Consider the following 27,384-nt stretch of genomic DNA (forward strand, 5'->3'; position numbering starts at 1 on the left):
CTCAAGGAGTTTTTAGTGACTACCATTCTTTCAGAAATTACCCCATATCCATTCTTTAAAAATGGTCCTATTGCCATAGTGCCTACTGTGGTCCCGATCCTCTGCCAGGCAGCAGCTCTGCAAAGGTGACTGATTGCAGGGAGAGGTCCGAGGGCATCCCTTTGTTCTCATGCTTAGTCCGGGCTGGGAAACAGCTGATTTTACTAGCAAGCCTTCTGAATCGACCTCTGCAATGCTTTTTACTTCATAAGTAAGTCAAACTCCAGTGACCACCGCTTAACACCATTAACATCTCTCTTTTCCATTGCTAAATCAGAGGGGTGACATAGTTTACTTAAACAAAGCTTAGAACAGGAGACCTGCTGTTTTCTTGACAGTTTTATTTCAAGTGCATTCAGACGTGATTCTCTATAGATACTTGAAGGGCTGTCAGGTAGAAGGAGGACCAGATTTGTTCTGTAACCAAATCCTATTGATTCTACAACTCCAGCGTTGCTACAGTTTTACACTTCCTCCATCTTCCTTGCCCAGACCACCTTGCACCCTTGCCTGGATAAATGTGATAGCCTCCTAACCCGACTGCCAGCCTGTCCAGTCTTGCCCTGCTAATCCTTTCTCAGAGAGCCTCAATAAGCTGTTTAAATTGTAAATCTGATCACACCGCACCTCTGCTTCAAAGCCTGTAATGCTTCTGCATTGCCTTCAGGATAAACTCTAAATTCCTTAGCATTGCTTGTAAAACCCAGCCCCTGCTTAGCTCTCTAGCATCACGTCTCCCAGATTGCCAGCTTTACCAAACCACTTGCACAGCAAACCCTGAACACTTCTTGTTCTCTTACCTCCAGATTTTGCTGAGAACTTTCCCCCTCCTCTCTTATTTGTCTTCCAGGTGTATGCTGATGTCACCTCCTCCAAAAGCCTACCCCCAGTCGTCAAGGCCAGGCTGGGTATTCTAAGTTTATCCTACCATATTTCTTGTCATTTTATCTTATAATTGCCTGTTTACATTTATCTTCCTCTTTAGATGATAAGCTCTTTATGGACACTGCTGCCTGCCATAGAGACACTCAGTAGATACTGAATAAATGAATGACAAACAAGGATGATAGATGGAATTTTCATGGGTTTACGTTTGTACTCTATGTACTGAAGAAGTTGCTAATAACTACTGATATCCCCAAAAAGTAATCGACTGACTCACAAAGCACAGTGAAAGCCCCATCCCTGAAAGTCTCCAAACAGCCCAAGTGTTGGCCAGGCAGGGAGCTTCCTTAGATGGCAGATTGGAGTGCATGCCCTCTGCTCATTTCCTGTCTGCAGGATGGCACGATTAGCTTTACTTCTTGAACAAAAGATCTAGGCTGGGGTCCCGATTCTGCACTTACTGGGAGGCCTTGAGCAAGTCAGCCTCTATGAGCTTTGCTTACCTATAAAATAGATACCTGCACTACCTACTTCTCAGATTTTGAGCAAGATGAGATCATGAATGTTAAAGTACTTGTAAAAGCCTTAAAATGTAAGATATTCTTTATCATCTAATCTTCAACTTGCAGCTTGCTAGATAACTTGTTTTGCAACTGCATTAGAAAACAAAGCGCCTCATGGGAAGTTAGACTGCTGCAGGCAGAGCTGAGAATGGGAACAGAGATCTACCTTTCCTGCATCATAACCCTGCACTCAGGAAAAGGCAATAGTGGGATCAAGAGTACCTATTTAGTCTGGCCGGCATGGCTCAGTCATTGAGCATAGACCTCTGAACCAGAAGTCACAGTTTGATTCAAGATCAGGGCACATGCCCGGGTTGTGGGCTTGATAGCCAATCAATGATTCTCTCTCATCATTGATGTCTCTCTCTCTCACTCCCTTTCTGAAATTAAAAAAAAAAGTACTTAAAAAACAAAATAGGAAATCCATTAAAGCTATATAAACAAATAAACAAATAAATAAAGTGCCTATGTAACTAGAATCTGTCAAAGGCCCATTGTTCCTGCCATCAGGGAGATTCCTTAGAGCCTAATTATTAAAACAAGGGGAGTAGGACCTCCATGTTTTAAATCGCCATGAAAATCAGCAGAAACCAAATACAGACATATGCAATAGACCTTCCCTCTGGGCCCCTTCATTCATGCGTCAAGAATAGTTGCCGTATTTCAGCTCCCTTTGGCAAGACAAACCCAATGAAACCATTTAACTTAAACGTTTCTTTATTAGGAATCGGCGGGTTGAGCTGCTTATCCCTCCCTAACAGTCGAGAGCAGGTCATCAGGCCCAGGATGGAGAGGTTGTCCAAGGTGCTGCGTGTGCTTTGTTGCACTTGCTTAGGGCCTGGAAGGAAAGGTGGCGCATTGGAGGTTGGCAGTAACTGGTGTTAGCCAAAACACCAGCAGCCTGGGGAGAGCCTTCTACTTTCCTTCCAACTCCACTCAAGGCTGGAGAATGCCAGGAGACAGAGACTGAGGCTGGAGTGAGCAGGGCACAGCAGTGGTGTCTGAACCCCCGGCTTCATTCAGTGCTACTTCACTTGCCTGCCCTCCACTCTTCTTGCCGTTTAGTGATCAGGTATTTGAAGAACTCATACACAGACCACGCAATGGCTGTTGAGGGAATCTGGTAAATTACTCTAGCTTGCACCCCTCGGAAGTAGGCGGTCACCCCACCTACTTGATATACCGTCCTGAAGGCACTAGCCATGCCTGTAATATGTCCTGTGAAGTTTGAGTTCAAAGCCAGGGATTCCTGCGTGTTGAGCAGTGTTTTGCAAACGTCCAGTGGGGTTGTGACGGCGGCAGCTACAGCTCCTGCACAGGCTCCGGATACGACATGGGAGCTGGGGTTGTATCGTCTCTGGGGGTTAAAGTGCTCCTGCAGGAATTCATAGGTCATGAAGTGAATGGCTTGGAAGGGAACGTTCATGGTCAGCTGGGTGGTGTAGCTGCGGTAAAAGGCTCCGGCCCCTTCATTTTGCCACACTGCCCGTACACAGTCTGTCACCCGGTGGTAAGGTGAGTTGTACATCTGCATCCTCTGCTTGACCACTGGCAATGCCATCAACGAGAAGGAAGAAACGGCGACAACCGACCGGTGAGCCAGTGTCCAGATTCAGTCCCAAGGGAGCAGGTCAGCCAGTGGAATGGAGACAGAAAAAAAATATGAGTGAGTTGTCAGCCTGATAGGTTTCCCTTCTTTGAGAGAAGGGGATTTGAGAGGGTTTGCAAAAAGCCCAAAAATAATTAATCCACTTTCTGCAGGATTTTTTTAAAACCAGCTAAATAACACCTTAGATAGAGGGTTTCCTTGAAATAGGTACTTACCTGTCATTATATCATGATTATGTTATTTTTTTTGTAACTCCCAAAACATGGCTTGGTGGCAGTGAACACAGTGCATCCTCAGGTACTAAGAGCACCTAACTCTTACCACAGGAGGGTGGTCATTCCTCCCACAGGAGAAGAGTACCACCAAAAAGAAAACAAATTCCTAGCCAAGAGTGTGGCTTCAGTTTCCAAATATGTATCTTCTACTCCCTCAGGTAGACTACATGGTATGAGCTCTGTGGATCTTCCCTTCAGTTTTGGCCCTTTGCACACCATGGCCTTGCCCAGACAGGCAAAGGAACTAGAAGTTAAGGAACATGGCAATTATGCTATCCCTTCATATTTGTTTGAGTACCTCATCATCAAATTAAAATGCCAAGATCCAAGCCGTGCAGGGACTGAACTCCACAATTCACCCTTTCATTCCTATCTCAATGATCTTTATTCCAACAAGGCACTATTTTCAAATGTCAAAATCCATCTTGATCTCTTTGAAGAAAATTGAAATAACCTGCTAATACTTCAGGTGACATGAATTCCACTACAAAGGGGACTTCCAAGAAGGCCAAGAAACAGGTCAAGTAGAGCCATTTCTTTTTTTCCCCAAGGAAGCCCTAAAGATGAATTAAATCTCAATGAATATGCTACCAGTCCAAGGGGCTCTTCCTAAATTCGGACATGGATGGAGCGCCCTCTAGTGATAAGACAACATAACATGGCAAGATTTCCCACCAGAACTCAAGTATTTCTAAGCTTTCTTCTACAAACCAGAAATAGATGCAGATGCAGGTGCCCACAGAGGGAAAGTTTGAGAAATTATTACCTTCAGCTGGATTCATGGCTGCATCATGAAGTAATGTAGCTACACACCCGGCCGCACCTGCAAAGGAGAAAACAACTGCCACATGTAAGGTCTGGAGAGGGTGACTAATTCGCTGAGGCTCAGAGTTAAGGGAAGTGGCTGTGCTACACCACAGTGGGGTGAGGGAATGCTAAGAGCCAGTTCAAAAGATGGGAACCTACTGCTCCCAAAATCCTGTTCTGAGAAATGAACGTTATTTGTTCTCATCAACTTTGTAAGATCACCAACATACATTCCATATCTATAATACTAAGGGCAGGAAGAATCAAAGAAATCAGCCCAGATTTTAACAATAAAGATTCCAAGAATAGGCCCTGGCCAGGTAGCTCAGTTGGTTAGAGCATTGTCCTGATACGCCGATCAATCCCCGATCAGGCACATAAAAGAATCAACCAATGAATGCATTAATAAGTGGAACATCAAATTGATTTCTCTCTAAAATCAGTTAAACTTTATTTAAAAAAAAAAATTCACTTCATGCCCCAAATAGGAAATAGATATACTGCTGCCAAGGAATGCCAGCAAATCAACTGCCTTCAATGGAGGGAGAACATGAGGAGCAGGTGGCCAGATCTTCATCAAAGAATCTTTCTATCCTTTTGCCCCTATGCAGCCCAACCTGCCTCCAAATCTTTACATCTGTCTATCTACCATATTGAACTACCATATTCCTGGCCCTCTGCTCTCTACACTCAATTTAGTTTTTGGACAATCCTCAATCTCCAGAATGTTACTGGAGATTCCCTTACTTCCATAACTTCAACCCTCTGGTTTCTCCATACAAAAGTCCCTGGTCCCACCCCCATTCACTTGTTGAGGTCTTGTCATGTCCTCAATGACAAAAACTGCCACTAGTCAGTTGGGATCCTGAAAAGGTGAAGCGAAGAGCTCGGGCTCCATTAGTGTCTTCCTTGGGTGGCTGGGTCACCTCCGATCCTGCTGAGGAGCAGGACACCACCCGACTATCAAGAAATATACACCGGGGTAGTTCAGTGTGTGTCTCCATATTACCAGGGCATTAGAAGTTGATGCCAGGGAGATGATGAGAGGAGAGTCAAGCTGGTAGGTAAGGGAGGATATTGTAACCCTTTGTTGAGGTGCCCCAAAGGAGGGGTGGGGTTGAAGCGGCCGGTTGTCTGAGAACATCAGGTTTGGAAGTCCCTCCCCTATAATCTGGCCTACCCCAGCCCAAAGCTTCAGCTCCAAACCATGCTGAGACTGGAAAGCATTGATAGCAGCCAAGCCCAAAGAGTTGGGAAAATGGGGGAACCAGCACAGGAAGGCTCAATACCATTGGCAATATGGCTATTGCCCCCAGGATGGATTACATCACTCAATGTCTTTTTTAATTTTTCGTAGCAGGCAAAATAGAGGGCATGGGCAGGCCCTGCGCCTGTTGCTGTGACATTCAGCCCCCGCATGGGCCTCCACAGGCCCTCGGTTCTTATAATCCTCCAGAGAGCCTCCAACACGTTGCGATAGCGGGCTGCAGGGTCAGGCTGTAGGCTCTGCATCCGGGTCTGAAATTACAGAAAGAAGAAGTGCAATGTCAGTCATGCCAAGTTCTTGCTCAACCTCAGCTTTCAGGCTTCAGGCATTATGTAGACCTTCTTTGTAGCATCAGTCCAGCGGGCGGGAGTGATACCCAGCATCCAGTTTTGTTTCCAAATTTAATATCCGATCTTTCTAACCATTGGACCTTTCTTTTTCTAGTCATTTATGACCCTAAGAACAGAATAACATTATTTTCCCCGAGGATATCACCCCTTGGTAAGTGTCCTAGAACTCCAAAATGATTCACAGCCCCAGCAACAAATATCAAGCCTGTGTTTCAGAAGGGGCTTTTGTGCCTTAATAACTCAGGCTAAGAACTCTTTACAAATGGATTCTAAAGTCAAGTATTTATTGTCTACACATACTTGATGCATTTCTGAAGACTGATCATAGGCCTCCTTCCTGACCAAATTCTACACTGACTAATGAGATGATAGCTCATCTTTTGATAAAACTGAGATTTGATAATCTGACTTTTTCAGTGTTTGGCATTGGCAGCTGGGGCTGTAAGATCAAGTCTTGGCAAAAGTAGCATTCCTAATAAATGCTGCTCTAATTTCCTGGGAAGAAAGTTTACCCTGAAACTATGAAGTTGGAAATCAACCTAGTCTCTAAAATTGAAGAGGCTTCCAGGATTCTAAATTGATCAAATCCCCAAACTGACATCAGTGAATAAAATCACTCTGTAAAACAATCTTTGAAACCTCTAAAGCAGTGGTTCTCAACCTTTCTAATGCTGCAACCCTTTAATGTTGTGGTGACCCCCAACCATAAAATTATTTTCGTTGCTACTTCACAACTGAAATTTTGCTAGTGTTATGAATCATAATGTAAATATCTGTGTTTTCTGATGGTCTTAGGCGACCCTGCTGCTGTAGAGCCTAAGACTGTCAGAAAACAGAGAAACCACTGCTCTAGAGGGTTCAAAGATTGGAATGAAAGTTTATGGTAGATACTTTATTTCTTTTTAAACTTTCATTACATGTAATACCATGGATGAATCCAACAAGCATAATATTAAATGAAATAAGTCAGACACAAGAGAGTATACTGTATGATTCCATTTACCAGTATATGAGTCTGTCAATGAACCAGTAAAAAATGTCCAAGCTTGTAGAGAATTTTTATAAGAGTTTATTTGAGCCAACTGATAACATATGCCAGGGAAGGGAGCAAGATCTCAAATGTCCCCAGTAGTCACTTTGTATGACATTCCTTGGCAAAGTTTTATTAAAATTTGGGAAATTAATCTTATTTGAAACACTTCTCAAAGAGGAAGTTTCTCTGAAAGTTGTGTCTCTCAAAGATCTTTCTATTAATCCATTTCAAGATTAAGATGGCATAGAGACTCACAAAATATAAAATCAGTATCTAGTGCCTGGAACACAGTAGGCACCCAAAATGTGTTTGTTGAATGAATAAAAGAAAGACCTAATGAATCTTAGCTATGTCTGCACCAGTTCAAAAAGTAGCAAATCAGCCACTAGTGAGCCAGTAGGGATAACTAAAGCCCATACAGTTTATTTTTTTTTTTTTATTATTTTTTTTTAATATATTTTTATTGATTTTGTACAGAGAGGAAGGGAGAGAGATAGAGAGTTAGAAACATCGATGAGAGAGAGTCATCGATCAGTTGCCTCCTGCACACCCCCTACTGGGGATATGCCCGCAACCAAGTTACATGCCCTTGACCAGAATCGAACCCGGGTCCCTTCAGTCCCCAAGCCGACGCTCTATCCATTGAGCTAAACCGGTCCCGGCTAAAGCCCATACAGTTTAAATTCCTACTTCATTCTAATCACTGATTGAATCTGCATTTAAAAGCTTGAACCTTCCTGTTGGCCATCTGGAACCCAACAGTAATGCCTTTTCTCACGAGCATGGGAGAAAAGAAACTGAATTAACAGAATCCAGATTAACAGGTTCTAGTCAGCCACAAGCAATCCACATTCCTCTATATTATTCCTCTATTTTCCTGCCTGCTACCAGCAAAGAACTGGAAGCTTGAAAGGTTAATTACTGGAAGTTTAATTTAAAAAAAACACACGGTATAACTAAACACATTTGTTCCCACTTCTCAAAAACAAAAAGGAATTCTGATCCAATATAGGGTGTGCTTACTGATCTTTCACCATTACCTAGGGGCATAAAACCTGTCAGATGAATTATTCAGAGGCTATAATTCTTTGTTGGCTATGGCTACTAATAGATAAATTGGGCCCAGTGGCTTAACTATTATATGTTTCCATAAATTTATTTGAAACTGATCTTGTGTATGGAGAACGAACATTCAGAAATTGTACTGCTATACTGGAGTCAATAGCATATTTAGGTAACCAGTTACTTTAAAAAATATATTTTTATTGATTTCAGAGGGATAGAAACATTAATGATGATGAGGGGATCATTGATTGGCTGTCTCCTGCACACTCCGCACTAGGGATCAAGCCTGCAACCAAGGCATGTGCCCTGACCAGGAACTGAACCGTGAACTCCTGGTTCATAGGTCAGTGTTCAACCACCGAGCCACACGGCTGCCCTAGGCAGTTTTGAAAGGTCCGGCCTCAGAGGCCTGGAACCCTTCACCTCCAAGAAACGTGAAGGGAAGTTACTCTGAATATTTTATACACATTTAAACCTAACACACAATTCTAATTCAATGAAAGTAAGCTCTTGTAAAGAGGACCCAGGCATAAGCTTGCCAATTAGAAAAATGAATATAGTTTCCCAAATGTGTTGGCCAATAAATCTCTATTTTAGAAAAAGATGAAATCTCTAAGAATTAATAGCCTTCAATATAAAAATCCTGGCTTTGAAGAAAAGCCAAACGAACTAGTAGTGAGATAAGTGGTTTGGAAAGACAAGCCACATTTGAGTCAGAAAGCCTAAGTTTAAGCCCCAGCTTAGCTAAATGTGTGGTCTTGGATATGTCAACCTTTCTGAGCTTCAATATTAACCATAATATTGCACAGTCTATAGCATAAGACTAAGAATGGCTGGTTCATGGAGCTGCTGTGAGGATTCAAAGACTTAAGGCATGTAAAGCCATTGGTAATTTATAAGGTATTAGAAATAGTCTTCTTATTGTATTCAAATATGGTTCTCAGAAATATTAGTACCCATCTTAGAATTTGCAGATCATGGCAGTGTTGTAAATTGTTATGTCATTCCACAAATATGCATGGGCAACTAACTGGTCCTTAGCCACTAATAGATCAGGTTTAATTTAGTTATTTTCATTTTAAAGCTTCTCCGTGCTCTGGCTGATGTGGTTCAGTTGGTAGGAATGTCATGCCATATGCTGAAAGATCTTGGGTTTGATTCCCAGTCAGGGAACAGATCTAGGTTGCAAATTTGACCCCTGGCCTGTCCCAGGTCAGGGAGCATGTGCAAGGCAACTGATCGATAATTCTCTCACATTAATGTTTCTTTCTCCTTCTCTCTGTCTCTCTCCCTCCCTCCCTCCCTTTCTCCTTTCCCGTCTCTAAAACTCAATGAAAATGTCCTCAGTGAGGATTAGTTTCTCTGTGGCTATAATTATATGTCCAGCTTTTAATCCATAGGTCACGTTTAGGAACCAGCACCACTGTGAAATTCTGTGCTTGTGAAATTCTGTGCTTTACTTGGTTCTGGAAATCTGCTTTTGAGAGGCTGTTTGGAAGGCCTGGGAGTCACACTGGATTCAAATCCTGACTGCCACTTAAGTTATATGACCTTAGACAAGTACTTCACTTGCCTCCTTTCTTCATCTGTGAAATATTGAAAATGGTGTCTACTTCAGGAAGTTGTTTCAACGATTAAATAAATGAATATAAGGCATGTCATAATGCTCGGCAAATAAGAACAGCTGCCATTTATTGAATATTTATTATTATTATAAGCAAGAAAATCAAATACGCCAATGTTTCCATTTCTTAATCTCTATCAAATGAGTATTGATATCCATTTACATCCGGAGTTTAGAAAAAATGCCCCTCTAACTTATGGAGGTAGATTATTTGCTTCACTGCTTATAGAATCAAAAAGCGGCACGTTGGTGACTGGTGGTAACTTTGCCAGATGGTTCTGAGAAGTTCTGTCTGCTTTGAGTTGCAGAGCCTATCCCTATAAAGTCTGGTACTTGCCTCCCAGAAAAGGAAAACGGGGATTTATTTGGGTTCTCAAACCACCCTATGACTATGGGAATAGTTGGCTGAATAATTACAAGGTCTAGCAAGGCTTAGCTGACTTCCCATGGTTCCTCCCAAGGATATTTTAAGTTGACTTGACCCAGATAAATGGCTGGGGGTACACAGGTTTGCAAGGCATGGAGCAATGTCGGCTTTCATTTGCAAATACTGTGGTTGCACCAGAGGCTCCAACACAGATAACTGCCTCTCGCCTTAGGGTACTGTTGGGTTGGTTGGGTCGGTTGGGTTGCTCTTCTTCACTACCTCTCATTTATGGTAAAGAGGAAGAAGAGCTGCCAGGGACAAGTGAACTGTGAAGCCTTTTCTGAAGAGGTTTGCATTTTACTTTCATGTCTGCACAAGTACTTAACATACTTACTGACACCAACTCCTACTGATCTCACCTAGTTCTTCCCTCTAGTCATTTAAGTCCCAGCATTAATGGCAAATGAAAAGGATTCCTCTAAAGTAGTTTTTTTTTGTTTTGTTTTTGAAGACTCTTGTGTATTTTTCTTCCTGATTAAAAAAATATTTATTTTAATGTAGGGCATTGAGGCGTGACTATAATGTTGTATGACTAAGTTTAAGAAAAATTCTAAGACTTATGCAAATGAGTAAGAACTGTTCTTCAAAAATAACTGTAGTTACCTTGGAAGGCTAGAAGTGACGCCTGGCAATGCCATGGTTATGCAAAACATTTCTGGAACTCTTCTTCAGAAGCGGTTCCCTCAATGGATTTCTCAGGCTAGGAGTTCATAGGTCTCCTTGCTTTTGGGTTCCACCTTACCTTTGACCCTAATTAGTATTACATATTTTGATCTCCCACCTTATCTGACATACTTGATTCTGAATGGTCTCGGTTACTAAAAATTCCATTCCATTTTGTCACAGGACAAACATATGCCCCATTAGATTTGCCTGTCCCAAATATTCTAGAGGCATTTCTATCAGAGGAATTGGTAAAATGTTTACAGCAACAATAGCATTATGTAAATACATGGAGTAAGTTGTAATATTTCTAAGTCAGTTACAATGCATTGTATTTTTCAAGTCATTAAATAATTTTCATTGCGTTCCTTGATCTAGTTTTCATTCGATACCTATCCTGAAACTGGGCACCCTAGGCCCTGCTCTTCACTCCCAGTCTAAGTATAGTGATGTTATTTTGCAGTTAGATCATATTAGCTTTTGGATATACAGCCCTGACCATTCAGTCATTCAACCTAGCCTCTATTACATAAATGTCTGAATCTCTTTCATTTGTAGTTATCCAATTTACATGTCAATATTGATAGAGCGATAACCATCTTCTTACTCCTCTCTGATGGATTTTACTGTTTATTTCTATTCCTCCCCATTGACAAGGGCATTTAAAATTCTAATGTCCACTTTAGCCAAGGGCATTCACCCTTTCCTCGGGCATGGCCCCTGTTAGGAGTTACCTTTGCAATGTACTAGCATCCTACTTACCAACGCATTGTCCTCCACAAAGCTGATTAGCCCTTTCCCCATTTCCTCATCCACATTACTAATGAAAACATGAACCGGTACTGGGTCCAGGGAAAAGCAGAAGAGACAGGTTACGTTTCTCAAATTGAGACTCTCCTTATATATATAATATTTAACATTTCCCTTATTTGAGGCAAAAGCATGCATCAAAGAGCCGTCAGGACCTTGTTTGACCATACCCTTAACCATGGAAAAGAGGCACCAGTCTCTGTCATATTTATTTCTAGAGACACCCCCCCCCCTCAAGTTTACCAGTACTTCTCAATTTAGTTCTGTGTTTTTAGTGGATGGTAGCCTAGCTCGTGCATAAGAACTGTAAAGAATAACCCGTTTCCCCTCTTCACCCAGCCTTCTGCAGAAGGACCCGACTTCTGTGTTCACTAAGCAGCCTGCGTATTTTCACCCAAATCCTGCCCTCGAATTGAGCCCCTATAATCTTCTTCACACTTACATCCTCTTTCTGATACCGTAATGCTTCCCTCCTAGGCCACTTTCCCCTTTTTTTCTGTCTACTCCAGAGGGCTCAAGAAATACACTGTCAGTGCCCTCTCTCGGTTGGGAGCTGATGTGCTCCCGGCATACAGTACACAGTCCTGACCCCAGCTCAGTTTGCATGTTCAGGAAATAGGTGGGGTGGCACGCTTGCTGCACAGAGAAACCGAAACCTCTTTCCCCACGTTATTTCCAGTGTGGTACTCTGCATTACGACTGCACGATAATTTCCAATCCCTCATGGATCAAGCTGAGAGGTCCCAGGTTCTGATTCCTGCCCCGTCACCTTTGAGGGGAGACACAGCAAGGAGCGTGTAAAAGCCTCTCCAGCCACAGGGTCTGATGCAGGCCAGCTGGCTTCACCTTAATCAAGTTAGTAGCACTTACCTGTCCTCATCCCATCCCACCCTATTTTCCTGTGCAATGCCAGCTGAGATCCAGGGCTTGGGCTGACACAATTTCCTTCCAGAGTCCCGATTCAGATCTCACTGACGGTTACAAATGGGTCCTGGCTCCTGGCTGGGGTCAACTCCCAGCCGGGACCTTGCTTGCATGGAGAGTATCGGTCGAATTGTGTGCTGGTGGCAGAGCTAGGAAAGAACTCCTGTCGGCTCCGGCTCTGAGCCTGGATCCTGGCTCCGGACTGGACCCCAGGGGTCGGGTCAGCCCTAGATTTGGGTTCGGAGCCGGTCCGAGTTCTCACCTTGACGCAGTCGACAGGGTACATCACGCAGTGCTCCAGAATGCCTGCCACGGCGCCCGCCACCATGTGCGTCGTGACAGTGGCTCCCGCCGGCAGCGCCTCGTAGTCCGGGCCGGAGTCCGGATCCTGCCGCACCGGGGGCCTGCAGGCCCCGGCCTCCCCGCCGCCGGCCCCCCGGCCCACGCCCCGCTGCAACCACCCTTCCAGCAGCGCCGACTCCCCGGGGCTCCGCCCCGGCGCAGCCGCCGGCCCCCCCGCCACACCGCCAGCACCCCTCCCCTCTAACTCCATCCACCCGGGGCAGCCACGGCGCACACCCTCGCCGCCGCCGCCGCTGCCGCCGCCGCCGCCCCCCGGCCCCGTTGCGTCGGCCTCAGGCGCGGCCCAGCCAGCCCCTGTGCTCCCGCTCCCGCGTAGCCCCGTGGCCACGCCCCCACCCGTCATTGGCGCGGCGGCCAAACTAGCCCCGCCCCTTTGGTGACGTAGCATACTATCTCTGCGCTATTCGTGCAGGGACCTGTCACTCTTCCGTCCCCAGGCGTGGCTCCCACCCCTTTCCCTTTGATCTTGGAAGCTTCTTGTTTATTGGCCGCTGATTGGCTGACATGTGAAACTTGAGGCAGAACTTTGAGAAGCTCAACCACCCTTGATACCCGGCCGCACCACGCCGGGATCCGATTGGCTACATAAAAGCGAGCGGAGCGCCGGGGGACGCTAGAGTCCGGGTTTCGGCCTCGGACCGGCGCCGCGGAGCCCTCTGCGCTGGGGGTCGGATCGCCTTGGGGAGCTGTGCCAGGCCCCAAGGTCAAAACCGCTGACGGCTGCCGTTACGACCCGCGCTCGAGCGCCCGCCCCAAATCCGGAGTCGCGCGGAGTCCAGGGCGAGAGCTCTGTTCCCGCGGGATCTCCGACTCGCGAGGCGGAGCCGGGCATCCGCTTGGCAGGGCTCGCGGATCTGTTCGGGGAACCTGTTGCGACATGCGGGCGGCGGCCCTTTAGATTCCCGGTCGGGTCTAGAGTGCCGGCCCCGCTGGCCGCGCGGAAGCTCTCCGCGGAGGGCCCCACCCAGCACCCCGCGCATTGTTTGCAGCCGAAGTAGCCCAGGAAATCCCACCGTTGTTGAATGAATGAGTTGAATGAATGAATGAGCCCAGCGCCTAGAGAAGAGCTGGAGGCGGGGAAGAGAGATGTCGAAACAGGGCGGGATGACTCTGAAGTGTCAGCAGGTGGAGAGGCTATACTGGAGGCTCCCGCGCTGCCGCCCTGAGGTGACCTCCATCCACCGCCTGGGGATGCTGGTCTTTGGTGAAAAGGCCGCTCCCTCCCTGGCGGGTCGGCTGGGGTCTGAGGGGCGATCGCTGGCTAAAGGACAGTGCCAGCCGTCCCAGCCCGGAGCACCACCTCCTGGGCCTTGACTTTGCACCAAACCTACACAGGCTCTGTTGAGAAACACGGGCATTTCCCACATTCCACCCTCTAACATTGACAGTCTCCATTCACAGGCCTCCACGCTGCTTCCCGCTGCCTTTACTCCCTATTTTACTGGGCTGATGATGTAATTTTGTAGTTCTTCTTCAATAAGGGAGGGGTTTTCCTTTTTCTAACACGTAACTCTTCTCTGGGCCTTTCGGGGGGTTTTTTGTTTGTTTGTTTTTTAAACTTTTTTTAACTGATATTTTCTTTCTCTTAAGCAGTGGTTATTGACTTTTGAGTCTCGACCTTTTGGGCAATAATGAAGCTACAAATCCTTGTCTCCCGCCCCCCTCCCTCCCAAACATCTCCCACCTGTCATGCACACACAAAATTTTGCTTGCAACTTCTCTGAAAGTGACTTGTGGACCCCTCCTTAATCTCTCATTCCTTTCTCCCTTTCCTCCCCCACAGGCATATACCCCCAACCTTCTAAGAGACCCTATGAGATTTGCAATCAGGGGAACAATGGGCATCGAGCTACCCCCTTGAACCTGTCTCCAAGGCCCCCTTTTTTCTGACTTTTCAGTGAGCCAAAGCAGCTAGCCTAGTCTTTCCTGTTGCTTTTTCCACACCCTTTCCTTGTTTCACGGTCCTAAGTATATTTTTGCTGCCATCACGGACCCAATAGCCTTTGGCTCAGTGCTTGCTGTGTAGCCCTTCCCTTTGGATATCCCCATCCTCCAACCCCCTTTCCTTAAATTCAATTTCCCTTACCATCTGAGGTTATTTAGTTTGTCCTCACATCACCGACTTTAACCTTTCAGTGTCAACAGGCTTTACTCTTGGGCTGGACATGGGGCTGGGATTAAGAATAACTCCCAACATTTTGGACCTGAGGATCTGGAAGAATAGAGTGGGGTTTTTTGGTTAGTTTGTTTGATCCCTTTACTAACATAATGCATATCAAACAGTTTAATCTTTTCCAGCCTGGTAGTCGATAGTATTAAATGTAGTTCTCCACTCCCTCCATGTTTAATTGTAAAAATTGTCAAACATACAAAATGTTGAAAGACTAGTTCTCATTTCATATTGACCTTATAAAAGATATTAGCTCAAATAGTTGGATGTCCAGACATAAAATGAAATGCATGTTTGGTTGGACTCAGTGACTTAACCATGCATGTCATTAAGAATCTAGGGAGTGGAAGGTGGGGAAAGAGGGGGAATTGCTCCCTCATGCATTCTCTAAGAAAAGCAAATAAACTTTGTATTTGCCCTAGTAAATGTATCTTTGGCCTGGCCAGTTTGGCTCAGTGGAGAGAGCATCATTAGGAAGGATTGTCTATGGTCATACCACCCTGAATGTGCCTGATCTCGAGAGAGCATCAGCCTGCAGACTGAAGGGCCCCAGGTTCAATTCTGGTCAGGGGCATGTCCCTGGGTTACAGGCTCCAGGGAGAGTGCAGGAAGCAACCAATCGATGTTTCTCTCACATTGATCTTTCTCTCTGTCTTTCCCTCTCCCTTCACTCTCTCTGGGAATCAATGGAAAAATACCTTGAGTGAGGATTTTTTTTAAATGTTGAAAAACAAATTTTCATATGTCTCTATCTGGAATTCAGCTACATGCCCACTCCTAAAAAAAAATAATTGTGTCCAAGGAATGGAATTTTGCCTCATATGTTAGGCCTGACTTACATGTTCCATGCCTAGAAGCAGGGGTGGAGTCAGAATCCTCAAATGCTCAAGGCACCTTCCTCACACCCAAATAAAATTAGAATGGATTCCCAGAGGAGGGGCTCAGTACATTTCTCCTCCTGCCTGGCTCCCAAGTACCAGGGACATTTTAGAGTTTGCAATACTGCACTCTGCCTTCCTGCTGGTACCTCTGAAGTAGGCCTTTCACTTCTCTGAATGACTATTGATCTCCTGCGATTGTCAAGTTTTCTTTCTTTCTGGCTCCCTCCCTCCCCCGCATATATCAAGTATTTTTTATTGTACTAAATGTGAAAGCTTGTTTAAGTTTAAACTTTTTTTTTTTCAAATTTTCACTTATCCTACTTGTTAATTTATCTCCCACAATTGTCATCTTTTTGCACTGCTATGCCTTCATTCCTCAAAGTTCTCTAACTTTGGCTTAGTGTTATCAGCTTTTATTAAACTTTTTTTTAAAAACATTTTTATTGATTTTTTATAGAGAGGAAGAGAGAGGGATAGAGAGTTAGAAACACCGATGAGAGAGAATCATCGATCAGCTGCCTCTTGCACACCCTCTATTGGGGATGTGCCCGCAACCAAGGTACATGCCCTTGACCGGAATCGAGCCGGGACCTTTCAGTCTGCAGGCCGACGCTCTGTCCACTGAGCCATACCAGTTTCGGCTTTTATTAAACTTTGGAGGTCCTGAAAGGATTATATCATAACATAGAACTCAACATTGAACCCTAGATGTCTACACTATTATGTGAGATTTCTTTGACCACATTGTCTTGGATACTGTGGTGATTTTTAAATATCTACATATTGTTTGATACTTCTTCATTCAAAAGGTAGAGCCTAATTGCCTTCCCCTGAAATGTTGGCTGAGAGTTAGTGACTTGCTTTTATTATAATAAATAATATGTGGCAGAAGTACAAATACGTGACTTTTTTATTTCCATTGAGGCATTTTATTTGCACATATGGATTATATCCCTAGAAAAGGAATCCCAGGATTTCCCCTCCTGTGCGTTGTCTTCTTCGTGGTCCATGATACCCACTTAAACTTTAGGTTGTCATTACAATGAAACCAAACTGATGGAATGGGAAAGGGTTATTTTGTGATTTTTCTAGATCTTTGAGTTGTACATGTAATCTGGGCCTGCTCACTCCATGGTCATTTAACTGGCCTATGACGTTCACAATTTTCCCAGCTCTGTGATCATCTATGACTTCACGTTCACCATTGTAGCCATGCTTCTCATCACAGTTAGAAAACGGACAATGACTTCGGAGCATGGCCTAGTAAGAACCTGGTATTTGCCTCTCTTTTTGTACTGTTGATGCCCTTGAGAGCATCAGCCAGGACTTTCACGTGCACCATTACGGTGACACGGAAAGATGGCAAAAGATTGATATGTGACTTCTCAGGCTAATACAGAAAAAGCATAGCGCTTTCACCTAGTGTTTCCTCATTCTCTCTCTCTCTCTCCCTCCCTCCCTTCCCTCCCCCCTTTCTCAGATTGCTCTGGGAGAAGTCAGCTGTCTTTTCATAAAGACCTCAAGCATTGCTGGGAGAATCCATATGAAAAGGAACTGAGGCCTCCCACCTGCACCCAGCATCTACTTGCCAGCCATACAATATGCCATCTTAGAAGTATGAGTCCCAGTTAAGACTTCGTATGACTATAACCTCAGCTGACATCGATTGCAGTATTTTGAGAGACTTTGAGCCAGCTGTTCCCAACAAATTCCTGACCCATGATAACTGAGAGACAATAATGCTTGTTGTTTTAGGCCAACTCATTAGTTGGCAAACTTATTAGTCCACAGAGCCAAATATCAACAGTACAACGATTGAAATTTCTTTTGAGAGCCAAATTTTTAAAACTTAAACTTCTTCTAATGCCACTTCTTCAAAATAGACTGCCTGGCCCTAGGCCATGGTATTTTGTGGAAGAGCCACACTCAAGAGACCAAAGAGCCTCATGTGACTCGAGAGCCGAAGTTTGCTGACCACGGTTTTAGGCCACCACATTTTGGGGTGATTTGTTATGATAATTATTATAGACAAATAATACAGGGACTCTCTCATAGGCCCTTCTCTTTAGTTCTGTCTGCCACTACCTTGCATGGGTTCCTTCTCTTTTCTTTCATCTCTTTTTTCCTTACCAGAGCTGCCCAAACCCAGTCTCTAGAGGGAATGCTAAAAATTCCTGTATTTTATTATGCAGAGTAATTTAAGTTATCTTGGTCTAAACCTCTCCCATTTAGGCTAAGCCCAGGGGATACCACTTTCTCTGACCAAATGTATTCATTGAGTTCTAAAACCTAGATATTCTGTGTTCCTACGGCCAACTGGTAGCAGGTCCACTCAAACAGCTGCCAGCTTTTAAAATAATTAGTCTTGCCCTAAAGAAGTATTCATAGCCCTAGCGGCTAGCCAGTTTGGCTCAGTGGATAGAACCTCTGCCTGCAAGGCCAGAAGGGAATGGCAAGAAATATTCAAGGTGATGAATAGTAAGAACCTACAGCCAAAGATAATCTACCCAGCAGATTCTATCACTCAGAATCGAAGGTCAGATAAAGAGCTTCACTAATAAAAAAAAAGCTAAAGGAGTTCATCAACACCAAACCAGAATTATATGAATTGCTGAAGGGAGTTCTTTCAGAAGAGAAGGTAAACAAAGATAAAAATTATGAACAACAAATATGTAACTATCAACAAGTGAATCTAAAATCCAAGGAAATTAAAAAAAAAAATCTGATGAACAATAGTAACTGTTGAATGTAATAGAATCAGAAGTATGGAAGGGGAGTGAACTGACGACTCTTGGGGAAAAGGGGAGAGGGGGGTGTGGGAAGAGACTGAACATAAACTGTGCACCTATGGATGAGGACAATGGGGAGTGGGGAAAGGGCAGAGGGCGGGGTGGGAACCTGGTGGAGGAGAGCAATGGTGGGGGGAAAAAAAGGAACATTTGTAATAATATGAACAATAAAAACTTATTAAAAAAAAAAAAAAAGAACCTCTGCCTGCAAGCTGAAGGATCCCAGGTTCTATTCCAGTCAAGGGCATATGCCCAGATTGTGGGCTCGATCCCCAGTAGGTATGCAGGAGGCAGCTGATCAATGATTCTCTCTCATCATTGATGTTTCTATCTCCCTCACTGAAATCAATAAAAAAAATATTTTTTTTTTTAAAAGAAGTAAGAGAAGTATACATGAGCAAAGGAGAAGCACCTGAGCTGACTGGGGGAGCTCACAGAATAGTTGATATTTGAGCTGAGTTTTGAAGGATCAGTTCGATCACTATGAGTTTGTTTGGCAGAGAAATGAAAGTCATTTTTATGCAGAAGTAATAGCAATTATAAAAGCTCAGAGGTGAAAAGGGCATAGTTCTGAGAACTGTAAATATGGCAGGGTTGTGGGTATGAATATTTATTGGGGTGCTTGGAAGATATTGAGAGCTAGATCATACTAGGCATTGTAAGCCACACATATTAGTTAGGAGTCTACAGATAAGAATCCCCAGATTCATGTGACTTAAAAATAAGAACAATAATGAATTTAGCACCTCAAATAATATGTCCATATATAGAGCTGCTCCCACACTGGTTAACTTAGCAGCTTTATGATGTTATCAAGGACCCAAGTTTTTCTTGTTACTCTCAGGCCTGTCCCCCACCATAGTTGTAAACTTTTTATTGACTTACACTCTTTTTAGGAGAAAACCTTTCCAAGAAATGTCTTCTCTTCTCTCATTCCTTCCAACAGCTAACTCTCACTTACGTCATTTGTTAGAACTGCATCAGATGTTCGGATTCAATATTTGGGGATAGAATGGGCCATTGTGATTGACTTAGACCAACCATACTTTATTCCCCAGGGGTGGGGTTGGAGCTTAGCGCTCTTTAATCACACAACTAAGTATAGTATTGTAGTTACTCAAATGAAATTGGGATTCTGTTAACACGGTGAAAGAGACATTGTTGGCTTTTTGAGTAGGCGTCAGCAGAATCTGCCATAACATGCCAAAGGAATTTGGCCTATATCCCATTGGGATGGGGAAAACACGGGAAGATTTTAAAATAGGAAGTAATGTGATTATATTTCACTAGTGTATCAGAATGGAGGGACACTCGGGAGGAGCACAGATCTGTAGGCAGGGCCACAAGTTAGCAGGTTTCATTGAAAGATATTGGAGAGGATTTTAAACATTTTAATTAAGAACTCCTAGAGTCTAATTGAATAGAATGGTGAAAGGGAGTAGAGATTCTAGAATGACTTGCAAATTTGTGCTTGGGTGAATCATAGGGTATTTAATCAAAGTTGGTTAAATATGAACAGAGGAGGTTTGGGTAGATAAAGTGAGAGTAAAGAGATGATGAGCTTGGTCTTGGATAATGAGGTGACTTCAAGACATTTGAAGATGGATGAGTAAACATGGGAGGAAGAGTGGAGACCACATTACTTAAGAGATTATGGAAGGATGGAGTGTGGAATGAAAGAAAATAGATTAGAGAAATAAAGCAACGCAGGGCAAAAAAAAAAAAAATCAATAAAATATATTAAATAAATAAATAAATAAATAGAAATAAAACAACGCAGACAACTGGCACCGAGTGTGGAACTGGTTTGGCTGATTTTGCTCAGGACTGGGTAGAGTCAAGAACTTCCTGAGAAAATTGCCAATGTAATTGTAGACAAGCCTTTAAAAAGCAGTTAAAACGTGTTTTGAAATATGGATTTCTATAATTTGTTTCAACATGTTGACTTGACTTACAGCAAATGAGATGGAGAAATTATCTCAACGCTTTTTTTTTTCTTCTCGTTTTGGCTAACTGGAAACCTCAGAACTCAGCTCAGTGAGCTGTTAATCAGATAAAAATTGCAGGTTTGTGTAAAGAGTCATGCTTTACAAATGCTTGAGGGCATATGGACTTATTGAAGGAAGTGCTGTCCAAACCAACCAGACTAAGAAAGTAAGAGGAAAACCAGTTGGGATTGAAATGCAGGTTTGGCCCTGGCCGATTTGGCTCAGTGGATAGAGCGTTGGCCTGGGGACCAAAGGCTCCTCCCCGGCCCAGACCCTGGCTCTGGCCGGCGCAGAAGGCAACCACTCCATGTGATTCTGCCACATAGATGTTCCTCTCGGTCTTTTCCTCTCTTCCACTCTTTCTAAAAGATCAATAGGAAAATATCTTTAGGTGAAGATTAACAAAAAATTAATTAAAAATAAATAACTACTTAAAATGCAGGTTTGTTTTCTGTTTTAAAATAGTAGATGTGAAGTATAAATTAGAAGCTGTTTCAATGCAACTTCAAGTTCTAAGTTAATATAGTTCATAAACCATATGAATTAAATACTGTTTCAAGCATAAATAGAAATTCTGTTTCCATTAAAAAATACTAGACTTGGTGGAACACTAGAGTTTGAAATATACGTAAGTTAGCCTTAGAACTGCACAGCTGGAAGACAATTTCAATAATAATAAAAAAAAAATCCCAAACATTGGTTGAGTTTTTCCCCAAGTCTATCTTGTTCCAGGCACTGAGTTGGCTATAAATAAAAAAAACCCCTGATATTTGTATAATTTTGTGGTTAATCTTAACTTTGCAACTATTTTACTCAATGTGGTTTCTGGGGGCCCAGATAAGCTATAAGACTTGAAAAAGCGTAGGGATTGAGGGACAGAGAAGAACACTGAAACAGAATTGAGGGAGAAAGGTAAGTTAGGAAGCCAATTTGGTTGGGAGGGTAACAGAAGGTAAAAAACAATACAGTTGATCCTTGAACAACATGGGCTTAAGGGTGCCAACACTGCGCGGTTGAAAATTAGCATATAACTTTTGACTCCCTCAAAACTTATCTACTAATAGCTTACTGTTGACCAGAAGCCTGACAGATAACATAAATAGTCCATTAACAGATTTTAAAATATATATATTTTATTGATTTTTTTTACAGAGAGGAAGGGAGAGGGATAAAGAGCTAGAAACATTGATGAGAGAGAATCATCCATCAGCTGCCTCTTGCACACCCTCTACTGGGGATGTGCCTGCAACCCAGATACATGCTCCTGACTGGAATCAAACCCGGGACTTTTCAGTCCGCAGGCTGACGCTCTATCCACTGAGCCAAACCAGTTTCGGCCATTAACAGATTTTTATATGTGTATTATATACTGTATTCTTATAGTAAAGTAGCTAGAGGAAAGAAAATGTAACTTAACAAACCATAAGGAAAATACATTTGTAGCACTGTATGTATTTATTGAAAAAAATCCGTGTATAAGTGGACCTGTGTAGATCAAACCCATGTTGTTCAAGGGTCAACTATTGTATAATCATGATTCTGAATATACAAACTGGATAACCGTCAGACTATAAATCACAATTAGAACTCTGACCCACAACCTCTGCTGCAGTCAGCCCAGAACTGTTGACTGATGAATGACTGTCTGCTTCCCTATTTTTTGCCACTCCCCCTCCAACACTGGAGCAATTAGAGAAAGCCAAATATGCCTTCTCAGACAACTGGCACCGAGTTGTCTCCCCTTTCCCTTTCCCCCCAACACCATTACATAAGGTGCCCTGCTTCTGGTTATTCTGCCTCCAGCTTCCTCATTCTAATACTCTCAAGTCAGAGCATCCATGAAACCTAAACCCTCACCCTCATTTTTCTTTTACTTTTAGCTTCCTACTCCCCTGACACCCTTTGAGTCTCTGCCAGACACAAATGATGGTGGCTGATTGCCTTGTTATAGGCAGACATGGAGTAAACAGCCTCTTTTTGTTCTCACTTGGGTTGTCTCCACTTAATTCCAGTTATTCGTTCACTTATATATTAAGTGTATTTTATATGCCAGGCAGTGCCCAACATTGAAGTGGAAGCACATAGTCCCTGCCCTCAAGGATATTCATTCTGTCCATTTGGACAGACAGACAGACAGACACATAAAAACAATTGCAATTCAATGTAGCCAGCGAAACAATAGGCATACTATATAAACGGGAGTGTAGGTCAAGTACGGCTTTTAGAAGAGGTGAGGCTAGCTAGCCTGCTAAAAGTCAGGGAAGGGTATTCAAGGCAGTCGCAGGGGTGGGGAGAGGCAGCAGGAGCAATGCTGCCAGAGAGGGCAGAAATCAGAGGCGCGTCGCTGGAGCCTTTTAGGGGAGAGAAGGGGCAGCGATCGACGCTGCACGGGCGGGTCGTGCGTGGACGGCCTTGCCTGTGCCACGTTTGTAAGGACTCGAACTTTATCCTTTCCAAGCGGCTCCCTCCAGGCAATGAACCGGCTGTGTAAACAAGGAAGAAAAACCGCAATAAGGGAACTTGACGTTTTGCTCCTGTCTGGCACACAGCGCCTCGGTGTAGACGTCACTGTCCCCAATGTATATGTTTTTCTCTCGGGACAAAATAAGGAAGCCAAGAGACATCGGTTCGGGAGATGGCGATAGGAAAGGTTTGAATGAGGTGGAAGAAATAAATGCCATTCTGCCGGGCAGGGTTGGTGGACACAGACCCTCCAATAGGTGTGGACAAGGAATGCAGACACCCCGAGAGCCATCCATCCTCCCACCCTCCGAGGCCGCTCTGCGCAGGGAGCGCCGCGGAGAAAGCAGCCGGGGCACAAGGCGGACTGAGCCGCGTATCCCGGTGCCTCCCCGCACCGCTCACCTGTGCGCCCTCTGCCCGCCCCTCGGGGCGGAGCCGCGGCACGGTACCCTTCCGGATTGGACGCTCTCGAGATCATGGGGCGGGCATTAGAGGCCGAAAGCTCTTAGGGATTGGCTATTCCGACGGACGGACGTGCAGCCAAGGGAGCTGATTGGCCGGTGGCTCTGGCTGGGTGGAGGGCGGGTCCCTTTCCGCGCGTTCCCTGCCAGTCATTGGCTCCCCGCGGTTTCCTTGGGGACGTGGCGCCGCCGCCGCCGGCGCAGGCCTCCTTCCGGCCGGGCTGGAGGCCGTGGCATTCGCACGGGACCGAGCAGAGAGGTGCTGAGGAGCCGGCGGACCTCTGGTCCCGTGAGTGTAAGCGCTGGAGGGCGGCAAGGCCGCGAGGGACGGGAACCCCCACCCCGCCACCTGGGGACTGCCGGTTCCTCGGGGACATCGCTGGCCCTCGAGGATGCCCCCCTCCCAGGGAGCCGGGGTCGGGTGCGCTGGGCCCCAGAACCCGAGCGGACGGGTCTGGAATGGGGGCTCGGGGAGCGGGTGGGCGCCGTGGCCTCCTCCTGGAGGTCTGGTCTTGTGGGCGCTGCTGAAGGTAAGCCTGCACCCCAACCAACTCTTTCCAGGCTGCAGGCTCAGGAGATGCCTGGGACAAGGAGACCGCTTTCTCAGGGCAAAAGGAAAAGGAGGTGACAGGCGTCGGGACCACTGAAGGGAGCCCATGGCTAGGTAAGGCGGCTGCTCACTTTCCGCTCAGCTTGGGGCTCGGTGCCGGGTGGCAGGCAGGCTGAGGGGTCCTGGGAGGTTGTTACAAGTGAAGACTGTCCTCGGTCTGCATCTGGACTTTGCATCTGGACACATGGTTGCAAAGATCAAAGTTTCATTCTGTTGAAGGCAGATACAACAATAATTTGCAGCCCCTAACTCTCAGAGGCTCAGGTTAGTGCTTGCTCAGCTCAGACTGTAATATTCTTTCAGATTTCCATTTGAGTGAGACTAGGTTAAAAAAAAAAAAAGATTTTTATTTTGTAATGAACCTTGAAAACAGACTGAGGTCCTTTTGAATCAGTATAGAAAATGAACTTCACAGTTGGATACGCTTGTCCAACCATTGTAATAATACTCTGAAGCTTTCAGAAAAGATTAATGTGGATCTATGGATATGGGACGGTTGTCAAACAGAGTAAGTGGGGGGAAGATGCAGGACAGTATATAAGGTATAAAAACAAAATGGAGATGCATACACATACCTGGATATGTTACCATATACAATGTATATCTGTGCTTGTGCATACATAGAATATCCCTGGAAGAATACACAGAAACTGGGTAGTAATGGTTGCCTCTGAGAGGGAAATGGTTGGATTAGGGCAAATGACTCCGTGTGTGTGTGTGTGTGTGTGTGTGTGTGTGTGTGTATACTTTTAAATTGTTTGATTTTTTTTTCTTTTTTTCTTTTTTTTCAATTATGCATCCCAGTGGCATTTTTTTATTTTTATTTTTTATTTTATTGATTTTGTACAGAGAGGAAGGGAGAGAGATAGAGAGTTAGAAACATCGATGAGAGAGAGTCATCGATCAGCTGCCTCTTGCATACCCCCTACTGGGGATATGCCCACAACCAAGGTACATGCCCTTGACCGGAATCAAACCCGGGATCTTTCAGTCCCCAAGCCAATGCTCTATCCATTGAGACAAACCGGTCCCAGCTGATTTTTTCTATTGTGTACATATATTACCTATTAAAATATTTTTTAAATCAGTTGAATAAATTTCCTGACCATCCAGTTTTTTTGACAGCATTCTTGGTGGGAATGTCGTCATGCTCTGATTCTTCAATGTTATGCAGTTGCTCAGGGAGACTAGTGATCTTTTCATTAAAATAAGACGAATTCTTTCAATTTCTCCCAAAAGTGCAGACTCGGGGAAAGATCAGATACAGCTTTTCTGACTTATATGGTAGAAGCACCATGAACCATATAGGTCCTTTTCTAAAATGTGAGATTCCAAGAACATTTAAGTTTCTGGTGGCATGAGTTTTTGCATTTATTAGGAAGGGCTTTAATCCAGTATAAAAACTATACTTTAGCACTCAGTTGTAGAGACTTTTCTTACTAATGTTTGTCTCATTTCAGGATCAGTTTTTCCTACCTCTGCCCAGCCTCCTGGTACTTTACTGTGCCCACAGTGAGCCCATTTCCCCGCCAGCGGGTGGCATTCCTAGGACTCTTCTTCATATCCTGTCTCCTTCTCCTTATGTTAATCATGGACTTTCGACATTGGGGTGCTTCATTGCCACGAGATAGGCAATATGAGAGGTGAGTCAGCTTTAGATCACTTTCATCAGCTTTGCATTGAAGTCATACATGTTTTGATAAGCTGTTTAACACATTACTACTACCTTTGACCCTTTTGGGGAAAACTGTACTGTTGTTAGTAAAATTTCATGACACTTATTGCATAACAATCTTGACAATTTTCAGTTTTGATTCAGGAACGATGATTCTGTGTTTTTGTGTTTCCTATTTTCGTGTTTTTGTGGGCTAACTTATTAGTGCATATATGTTTACAATTGTTATGTACTCTTGATGAATTGACCCTTTTTATCTTTATTGAATGACTCTCTTTATCCTTGATTATATTCTTTGCTATGAAATCTACTGGTCTCATATTAATATACTTAAACTTTCTATTAATTAGTTAGCATGACAGGTGGTTTTCCATCCTTGTAGTTTTAGCATAGTTCAGTCTTTATATTTAAAGTGGGTTTCTTGCCCTGACCAGTTTGGCTCAGTGGACAGAGCGTCTGCCTGTGGACTGAGGGGTCCCAGGTTCGATTCCGGTCAAGGGCATGTACCTTGGTTACAGGCACATCCCCAGTAGGGGGTGTGCAGGAGGCAGCTGATTGATGTTTCTTTCTTATTGATGTTTCTAACTCTATCCCTCTCCCTTCCTCTCTGTAAAAAATCAATTTTATATATATTAAAAAGAATCTGCCCTTTTGCCCTTGCCCCTTGTGCTATTGTTGCCATACATTTTACTTCATATAAGTGCCACTATGTATTGTTTTTATTTTAAATATTCAAGGTGACTCTAATGTGTAGCTGGAATTGAGAGGTAGTGATTTTCTGAGGTAGTGATTTTCAACTGGTGTGCTGCAAGAATTTTCTTTTTTAAATACTCATCTGTGGATATGTTTTCATTGATTTTTAGAGAGAGAGGTAGGGAGAGGGAGAGAGAGAAACATTGATCAGTTACCTCCTTTACTCACTCAAACTGGGATCAAACCTGCAACCTGGGTATGTGCCTTGACTGGGAATCAAACTCTTCAGTGCCTGGGACAGTGCCCCAACCGAGCCACACCTACTTGGGCACTGTCAGAATTTTTAAGGGCACTGATCTCTTCTCCCTTAGATTGTTAAAATGAAAAAAATGACAATAGCCAACACAACAATAACTGTCTAGCGTGAATGAATCAAAATTATACCTATTTTTGTCACATTAGCAAAAAAGACATGAACCAGGTGGTTATGGTTTGATTCCCAGGCAGGGCACATGCCTGTGTTGTAGCTCAATCCCCAATAGGGGGCATTCTCATCATTGATGTTTCTATCTCTCTCTCCCTCTCCCCTTCTCTGAAATTAATTTAAAAAAAAATTAAAAACATCTTTAAAATTTTCCTTCCAGAATTTCTTTTTTTTATGGCAGCAGCTACTGCTTAAGCACCAGAGACCTCTAGCTGATGATAAAATCATTAAGCAAATAACTAAGAACAGATGGCAACACATATCACTAGTTCAATAGCTTATAAAAAAAATTTAAGCTAATGTTTGTGGTTGTGATTTTTTTTTTATTACATATATATAGTCTTATTTTTTCCTACTTAAAATGTTCCTAATTTACACAGTGAACTATATTAGTGTGTGTGTGTGTGTGTGTGTGTGTGTGTGTGTGTGTGTATGACTAATATACACTTTGCCCTTGCAAGTTTTA

At 43.9% G+C, this 27,384-nt stretch overlaps 2 protein-coding genes and 1 pseudogene across 3 annotated transcripts in view; 1 reads left to right on the forward strand and 2 right to left on the reverse strand.

Annotated features, from left to right (window-relative positions):
- Nucleotides 1-2,186: 2,186 nt before the first annotated feature.
- SLC25A28 (solute carrier family 25 member 28) lies at nt 2,187-13,011 on the reverse strand. Its single transcript, XM_036438807.2, has 4 exons — nt 12,604-13,011; nt 5,468-5,696; nt 4,138-4,194; nt 2,187-3,035 (listed from the first exon to the last, which is right to left on the reverse strand). The coding sequence occupies exons 1-4, from the start codon at nt 12,892-12,894 to the stop codon at nt 2,518-2,520; spliced, it is 1,095 nt and encodes a 364-aa protein (XP_036294700.1). The 5' UTR covers nt 12,895-13,011; the 3' UTR covers nt 2,187-2,517.
- Nucleotides 13,012-16,648: 3,637 nt separating this feature from the next.
- Nucleotides 16,649-17,154, reverse strand: LOC118719395 (annotated as a pseudogene).
- A 6,436-nt stretch (nt 17,155-23,590) lies between these two features.
- The window catches only part of ENTPD7 (ectonucleoside triphosphate diphosphohydrolase 7), a 28,980-nt gene continuing 25,186 nt past the window's right edge, over nt 23,591-27,384 (forward strand). Inside the window, exons 1-3 of one of the 2 annotated variants that reach the window (XM_036438803.1) lie at nt 23,591-23,751; nt 24,018-24,120; nt 25,527-25,709. In XM_036438803.1, coding sequence (XP_036294696.1) covers nt 24,113-24,120; nt 25,527-25,709 — 191 coding nt within the window. In that variant the 5' untranslated portion in view covers nt 23,591-23,751; nt 24,018-24,112. The remainder of the gene's footprint in view (nt 23,752-24,017; nt 24,121-25,526; nt 25,710-27,384) is intronic. The other variant, XM_036438804.1, reaches the window with a different exon arrangement.

The sequence above is a fragment of the Pipistrellus kuhlii genome, unplaced genomic scaffold (assembly GCF_014108245.1).
Source record: "Pipistrellus kuhlii isolate mPipKuh1 unplaced genomic scaffold, mPipKuh1.p scaffold_m20_p_15, whole genome shotgun sequence".
In the NCBI taxonomy this organism is placed as follows: Eukaryota; Metazoa; Chordata; class Mammalia; order Chiroptera; family Vespertilionidae; genus Pipistrellus; species Pipistrellus kuhlii.